The following is an 8,873-nucleotide window of genomic DNA, read 5'->3' as shown; positions in this document are numbered from 1 at the left end:
CAAGGTGAGTACACTGGGCTCTTGGCTTTGAGCGTACAGGTAAGTGTATTGGGCAATTGCTCTGGGCTCGTGGCTTTGGACGTACAGGCGAGTACACAGGAGAAGTAGCTGTAACTTTAGACAGACGCGACTCACCAGCCCGGAGGCAGCGGGGGTACAGCTTTAGCTCCGTGGGCCTTCGAAGACGAGAGAGAGCGTAAGTACACACACAAACTTCTGATCCTCCTCACTAGGACGGATTCCTGATGAACACACTTGGACGGGGACTTCCAACATGTCGTGACACAGTCTCACGTCAACACAGAGCCCTTGGCTCAAAACTACAGGCTGGCAGCAAAACACACACACAGAGCTTCGTTAATAATAGGATACTTCAGTGAGCAGGTAAGGAACATACATCACCACTGGACTTGGCGCAGGGGAGCAGGTGGAAGTACAGGACAGGGCTGTTACACGTGGGGCCTAGCATGGCCGCAGATAAGATCTCAGCGGTGGGTAGTCAGAATTAAAGCACCTTGCCAGGGGTGTACTGTATGCGACGGCCTATCGCTTCCCTCTCCTCTCTTCCACAGCGGGACCAGAGATCTAGACCGGGGCGGGCATCTGTGAACACTCACCAGCATATGATCATACACAATACAGCACGTACACCTTTCCACACAGCAGCCGATCTAAAGTCCTACTCCTTCAGTACTTCACACGATACTCACAGCCAATCTTCTCTCCTTACAGATTTCTTATCGCCATCAGGCAGAGGAAGGAATTACAAGTCGCCGTCCAGGTATGTATGAAAGTATCAGTCGTCCACCGACACCAGCTCACTCTCTTTCATCCAGGGCTCTCCTCTTCGGCCTAGGGGGCGAGTGCTGACGATGTGTTTTTAAAGTTCGTACGCGCTTACAGAAACGCGTTACAAACAGAAGCTAGATGACCGATGGGCATCTGAAAACAGCTTTTTATAAAACTAATCACTGCAGATGTTTATCTGAGATGTTCTGAATTTAGTTTATGTACATGATAGTTTATCTGGATGTAGTGCTATCATTTACCCATCAGTTATGTATGTAATGTAGCTTATGTGGTATTGATGCTGTTTATAACTCTCTTACAGGTCTGCCTCCCTCTCATCAGTACAAAACTATGAAGTGGAAAAACTAATTCACACTTTTTGGACATAAAGTTATATAATAACATGAGCCACATGAGCAGCTCTGTTGTGTCTCAGTTTCTTAGATTATACAAGTTAAGTGTTTGAAAGAATAAAAGAGAAATGAATGATGAATGAAAATAGGGTTTGTTTCCAAATAAACTGAAAATGTCCTACTGACATTCATTTCTATTTTGATTATATTGTTAACTTCTTAAAAAAATCACAAACAAACATGTATATATTCCTTTTGTCCTCACATTCTTTACTGTAGTTTCTTCTCACATTCCTGCTTCATTATGCAGCTCATTATGCGAGCTTTTGTTTGCTAGCTGTCAATCAATCCTTCTCACATACGGCCCCTCTAAACAAAAAGTGTCTTACAATTTCTAAATCAATATATTGTTTTATGTGAATGAGTAGGCAGAATGATTTTCACATCATTTTAAAGAAAAACTCTAGACTCCTAGATTCTGTTTAGAAAAGTCTTGTTAAAACATGTTTAGTATGGGATTTGTGGACTTATATCAGGGACTTAAATATTTTGCTTTTTTTAAAAACCATGCATAAACATTATTCTCTCAAAAATACAAACATGTACATACATGTAGCTCACATAATATTGTGGCCCAGATTGTGCTGAACGCAGTGTTATGATACACTTACCATTATTATGTTTGAAACGAACTGAAAAAAGACCAAATGTAAGAGCATGTCACAACCTCTGCCAGTGTCCCAAAATGGTCGGACCCCAGAGGGTTAAAGTCTTTTTCTCAGTCACAGTAGTTACTCTGTTTTCTGTATTATTCTTAATAAAAGTGAAGTATTACCTTGACTTTCAGCTTCACATTTTGGCTCCAGACTCCAGCCCTGTTTAGTGCACTTAGGATTTCCTTGCCTGGGTTTAAATCCTTTATCACAGTCATATTGTAATGTCTCATCTTTCTTGTGCTCTTTCTTTTGCTTAACAGTCCCATGTTGTATGTCAGGCGGTGTGCATGATATATCTGAATTAAATGGAAAAATCCATCATTACCTTGAATAAAGCATAAAATCATGTAAAGATTGGGTGAGGGAAAATAAAAATTTAATTATTAACCTTTACACTTTGGAACAGATGCACTCCACTCGCCAGTCTCCTTGCAGTAAATGCTGCTACTTCCATCTATGCTTTTTTCAGGAGACTTGCAGTCAAACTGAATAACGTCACCATAACCTCCGCCTTCTGTTTTGCCCGATGCACTCACATCCCCTTCTATGTGAATTGGGGGGCATTTCAACACTAGGAAGTAATTGGGCACTGATTTAGTATTGATTTGCTACATTGATAGATAATATATATATACAAATGAAAATGAAGCGAAAATAGTAGGTGGATTATTTATAAATGATATGACAGATCATCTTCCGGTTTTTGCGATCTTTCAAAAATTATTTACAAAAATAAATGAAAATGGTACTAATAACTATATGATGATCAGACATAGAACGCCAGAATCCATTGCTGCCCTTGGGGAAGACTTACAGAAACAAAACTGGAGTGAGGTTTATGAGAATAAAGATCCTAATAGAGCCTATAATGCTTTTATGAACATACTAACTGGGCAATATGAAAAACATTGTTTGTCTAAGAAAATTGTAAAGAAGCGCAAAAATGATGATAAACCTTGGATTACTAAGGGAATAGAGAAGGCATGTAAAAAGAAAAATGCTTTATATAGGAAATTTATAATAACTAGAATAAAGATAAAAATAAGACATATAAAAATAAATTAATAAGCATTATAAGATTTAGTAAAAAAGATTATTATCAACAAATATTGGAAAGGTATAAGAGTAATACTCAAGCAACATGGAAAGTACTCAACAGTATCATTAAAAAGAAAACGGTAAAGGTGGATTACCCAAATTATTTTGTAAATGATGAGTCAATAATTACAAATGAAGTGAAGGATATTGTCAATCAATTTAATGAGTATTATGTAAATATTGGATATAAATTAGCAAAAGAGATTGTGGAACAGCAAACTGGAGACAGGGTAGATGAAGTAAATATTTCTAGTAATAAATGTTCAATATTTCTTAGGGGAACTGATGAGATGGAAATAATAGACATTGTCAATAACTATAAAAACAAAACATCTACTGATTGTAATGATATTGACATGTCATTATTAAAAAACATTATATTATACACAGTAAAACCATTTACATATATTTGCAATCAGTCATTTTTAACAGGCATATTTCCAATTAACATGAAAATAGCCAAGGTAATCCCTATTTTTAAAAATGGTGATAGACATCTTGTTTCCAATTATAGACCCATTTATCTGCTCTCCCAATTTTCAAAAATCTTAGAGAAATTATTTGTATGGCTTTAGAGCAAATAGGTCGACCACAATGGCAGTGATGGAACTGGTAGAGGAGATTTCCACTTCTATGGATAACAATGAATATACTGTGGGGGTGTTCTTAGATTTAAAAAAAGCTTTCGACACTATTGATCACAGTTTATTAATGAGGAAATTGAAGAGATATGGTATAAGAGGAAAAGCCTTTTCTTGGTTAAGTAGTTACCTTGAGGATAGATATCAGTTTGTACAAATAAAAAATATTAAATCTGATCTAATGAAAGTTACATGTGGTGTTCCACAAGGTTCGGTGTTAGGTCCCACATTGTTTGTATTGTATATAGATGATATTTGTAAAGTGTCAAAAAAATTTAAAATGGTATTGTTTGCTGATGACACAAATTTATACTGAAAACAGTTAAAATTGAATTGATGGCTTTAAAAAGTTGGTTTGATGATAATCGACTTTCATTGAATTTGACTAAAACAAAGTTCATAATATTCAGCAATCGACAAAGTAATATCAAAGCTAAAATTAAGATTTGTAAGACGGAAATAGAAAGAGTATATGAATATAATTTTTGGGTGTTACAATAGACCATAAATTAAGCAGGAAACCACATATAAACCATGTAAAAACAAAAATGTCTAAATCCATTGTGATATTAAATAGAATAAAACATATTTTAAATGAAAAAACATTATATACATTGTATTGTTCTCTCATAGTTCCATACATTACTTATAGTGTGGTGGTATGGGGACATGCATATAAAACTAATACAAAACCAATATTTATGTTACAAAAGAAAGCAATAAGGATTGTAAAACGGGCTGACTATTATGAACCAACAAATAAATTATGTATAAATTTACAAGCTTTAAAATTTGTTGATTTAGTTAACCTTTATACTGCACAGGTCATGTATAAAGTTTATAAGAATTTACTTCCAAATTGTGTACAGAGGATATTCAAAATAAGAGAAAGTCATTATAATCTTAGAGGAATGTATATGTTTATAAAAGTAAGGGCAAGAACCAATACAAAAACAGATGTATGTCTGTTAAAGGAGTTAATATGGAATAATTGTGACAAGGAATTAAAATTGTGTACATCACTCAGTACATTTAAGAAAATGTTTAAGAATAAGGTAATAAATAACTACAAAAACCTATATGAATAATTAAGTACGATATAATTTATCTAAATTTTTTATTATTTTTTTATATTTTTTTTCTATTTGTTTTCACTTTGTGTACCTTTGCATTTATATCTTCATAAATTGTCTTATGTAACTGTATGTTTATTTTGAATGTACCAGTTTTGCTTATTGCGTAATTATGTATAAAGGGTAGGCAAAATAAGCATAAGCTTCAGCCTGCACCTTTTTCGGTTGATATGTATGTATACATTTTGTTTGTTTTGGAAATTATGTGTGAGGACCGAAATAAAATTTGTTGATTGATTGATTGATTTCTGTGTACAAATACATCAAACCTGTAGATGGCACTCTGTTGACAGAGCACTGGAAGATTATTATGCTTCATTAAAGATGCTGTGTGTAGATTTTAGCGGCATCTAGTGGTGAGGTTGCAAACCACTCACCCCTATGCTTCGAAGGTGTAAACAATGCCTTTGTTTCGACTTTCTGTTTTTACAGAGTACAGAGTCAAGACATGTTAAGTGCACTTAGTAACCAATATATGTACCAAGTATTAGGACTTTAGGTAAAACTCAACATTTTAGATGAAAGGCGACGCTACAGAACTGCTACAGAGCCACGCCCATATCTGACACTCAACGGTCGACAACTATGATACATGTGCCAAATTTAATGTCATTCTTAGCATGCCAAGAGCCTTAAATATGGCTGATTATAAAGTTAAAGTTAAAAGCATTGCCATGGCAACAGCGTTGGAGATCTGAAAAATCTGTTTGCAAATACACAGACACTCACACATACATCAACACCTCCCTGCTCACGGCACATTTCCATTTACTTTTAAACAGGCCCTGGTCACTCTGCTGCTGAAAAAAATCCACACTTAACCCCTCTCTCACTGACAGTTACAGACCTGTCTCATTCTTTCAGTTCAGTTGGAAAACACTTGAGAAAGCTGTTTTTATCCAGGTATCTTCCTTTCTATCATTGAACAACCTACTAGATAACAAGCAGTAAAATGCAACTACTTCAATGAAACGGCACTGTTGTCGGTCAAAGAAGCATTACAGTTAGTTAAGATAAAATCCAAATCCTCGGTTCTGATTCTGCTAGACCTGTCGGCAGCCATTGACACAGTCAACCATCAGATCCTACAAGTTATCCTATCATCTCTGGGGATCACAGGTACTCCTCTCCAATGGTTCAAATCTTAGCTCTCAGATAGATCCTTCAATGTGTCGTGAAGGGGCATGCGGTCCACAGCCCACCAAATGGTCACTGTAGTGAGCAGAGCCTCTAAGATCATTGGCTGTAGTCTGCCTACCATAGCCTCACACTACTACACCAGAATTATTTTGAAGGGGAGGAACTTCCCCACCGACCCCGTCACCCAGCAAATTACCTGTTCACCCTACAGAGGTACAGACGCATTATCAGCAGAACATCACGCTTCAGAGATAGTATTATCCCCAGGCCATATGTTATTTAAACATGGTCTGAAGCTAGAACATTGAATGCTTGCAATAAATTTTGCATGACCTGGTCGTACTGTTTGTCTTCCCACCACTTACCCTCACTTTAACCCAATTTGAAATCCATATGCTTTATTGGTATTATTTGCCTTGTGCGTCTTACATCAAGGACTTTATGGACTAGCTTATACACTGAGACACTTAAAGTGCAATATGTGTTGTTTATGTCTGTGTATTTGATGTTATTGGGGGTATGTGTGGAATTGTTTGTAGTGTTACTGTGTTGTTGTTAATTAAGTTGTATGTGTGAGCATACCAAGACAAATTCCTCCCAACTGTATTGTTAAAATGGCTAAATAAAATCTTTGATTTTGACATTATAATGCTTCGTTAAAGATGCTGTGTGTAGATTTTAGCGGCATCTAGTGGTGAGGTTGTGAATTGGAACCAACAGTATAGTCCACCACTCACCCCTTCCTTTCAAAGGTGTAAACAGTGCCTCTGTTTCAACTCGCTGTTTTCAGGACATTAGAGTCAGACTACATTTTGACTCAACTATACTCCAATTCTGAAAAACGTCATTCTGTTATTTACTTTACTGTAAATTCTTTCTCTCAGTCACAGTAGTTACTCTGTTTTCTGTATAATTCTTAATAACAGTAAAGTATTACCTTGACTTTCAGCTTCACATTTTGGCTCCAGACTCCAGCCCTGTTTAGTGCACTTAGGATTTCCTTGCCTGGGTTTATATCCTGGATCACACTCATATTGTAATGTCTCATCTTTCTTGTGCTCTTTCTTCTGCTTAACAGTCCCATGTCTTATGTCAGGTGGTGTGCATGATATATCTGAATTAAATGGAAAAATCCATCATTACTTTGAATAAAGCATAAAATCATGTAAAGATTGGGTGAGGATACTGATAAATAGAAAATTAAATTATTAACCTTTACACTTTGGAACAGATGCACTCCACTCGCCAGTCTCCTTGCAGTAAATGCTGCTACTTCCGTCTATACTTTTTTCAGGAGACTTGCAGTCAAACTGAATAACGTCACCATAACCTCCGCCTTCTGTTTTGCCCGATGCACTCACATCCCCTTCTATGTGAATAGGGGGGCACTTCAACACTAGGAAGTAATTGGGCACTGATTTAGTACTGATTTCTGCGTACAAATACATCAAACCTGTAGATGGCACTCTGTTGACAGAGCACTGGAAGATTATAAGCTTCCAAGATGGTGCTGCACTATGGCGACTCGGTGTTGCTCTCTGTTTGGTCTACTTGTTGTTTTGTTTATTTTTGGAGTTCTGCGATGGATTAATTCGGTATGACGAGCCAAACTTATTTACATCCGAGACAATTTGTCAGTTTCACATACATTTGAGCCAGATCCACACCCTGGTTTCACCTGGAAACACCCAAAACATCGCCCGAGAGCGAGGAGGAGCATTGGTTCGGTTAAGACACCGGGGGCACTGGTTGCCCTCCCGAGCCTCACTTTCTCCAACGTTCGTTTTGCAATCAAATAAGAAGGACGAGCTTACTGCCCTCATTCATTCTGCAATTGCTGAAATAGGATCGCGCAACTTTCAAACGCTTTCAAAACGAAACTCTGGAGATCAGCTGCTTTAGTTTTATCAATGAAAGGCTAAAAATAGTGCTTTTCACCGTGTTTTCACCCCAGAAGTCAGAAAAGACTCATGATTAGATAAATGGGCGGAGGGAAGGCGGTCGCGTGTGGCTGTTCGAACACACTCAACCACATGTGCATTTACACTACAAAAGCAATCTAATTGCAAGGGGTTTCGAATACCTCTGAATGTGGTTGAAAGTGGATGCATTCAAAACGTTTTGAACACCGTTTCGCCTGGGATTAACGTCGTCCACTTGTGATCCGAACGACGAAAATGCATGTTAATGTAAACAGCCTCTTAGACTGTGATCCATACCTTCTTGGAGGGGCGGCAGTGGTTGAGTGGTTCATGTAGGTTGTCTACAAATCGGAAGGTTGGTGGTTCAATCCCCGGCTCCACCTGACCAAGTGTCGAGGTGTCCTTGAGCAAGACACCTAACCCCAGCTGCTCCCGACGAGCTGGATGGCGCCTTGCATGGCTGACACCGCCGTCGGTGTATGAATGTGTGGGTGAATGTGAGGCAAAATTGTAAAGCGCTTTGGATGGCCATTGGTCTATGAAAGCGCTATATAAATGCAGTCCATTTACCATTCTTGAGCGGTTTAATGATTTTCACTGCAGATTTGAGTCCAGTGAAGCTCAGATAAACTCTCTCAGTTCTCCCCACCTGGGTCTGGTAGATCCCCCCAATCTTAGAGCATGATGTCAGGAGGTTGCTCCACCATTAAAACATCAGGAAAGCAGAGGGGCCTGATGGTATCACACCAGCTATGCTAAGGAGCTGTGCAGACCAGCTCACTCCCATACTCATATCTTCAACTTAAATCGGCTATGATTATTCCAGTTCCTAAGAAGAATAACATCACCTGCCTCACTGATTACAGGCCTATTGCACTCACATCAGTTGTTATGAAGGTGTTTGAGCGCTTAGTCTGTAGGAACTTAGTGCATATTACACTGGATCTTAATCAGTTTGCCTTCAGGCCAAATAGGGGAATGGATGATGCAGTGTCATTAGGTGCACATTTTATTCTCCAACATCTTGGACCCTATCTTGCACCCAGCGCAATTGACTTTGTCAGTGACGCATGTATCATTC

At 38.0% G+C, this 8,873-nt stretch overlaps 1 protein-coding gene across 4 annotated transcripts in view; it reads right to left on the bottom strand.

The window, feature by feature from the left end:
- LOC135741080 (complement factor H-like) overlaps positions 1 to 8,873 on the bottom strand; it is a 49,918-nt gene that overhangs the window by 22,722 nt on the left and 18,323 nt on the right. For all 4 annotated transcript variants that reach the window (XM_073813578.1, XM_073813580.1, XM_073813581.1 and 1 more), the window contains exons 7-10: positions 7,084 to 7,266; positions 6,808 to 6,984; positions 2,247 to 2,429; positions 1,978 to 2,154 (exon numbers count right to left, since the gene is read on the bottom strand). In XM_073813578.1, the coding sequence (XP_073669679.1) occupies positions 1,978 to 2,154; positions 2,247 to 2,429; positions 6,808 to 6,984; positions 7,084 to 7,266 (720 nt within the window). The remainder of the gene's footprint in view (positions 1 to 1,977; positions 2,155 to 2,246; positions 2,430 to 6,807; positions 6,985 to 7,083; positions 7,267 to 8,873) is intronic.

The sequence above is a fragment of the Paramisgurnus dabryanus genome, chromosome 24 (genome assembly GCF_030506205.2).
Source record: "Paramisgurnus dabryanus chromosome 24, PD_genome_1.1, whole genome shotgun sequence".
In the NCBI taxonomy this organism is placed as follows: domain Eukaryota; kingdom Metazoa; phylum Chordata; class Actinopteri; order Cypriniformes; family Cobitidae; genus Paramisgurnus; species Paramisgurnus dabryanus.
Note: the sequence above shows the minus strand (reverse complement) of the source record. Positions and strands in the feature narration are given on the sequence as shown.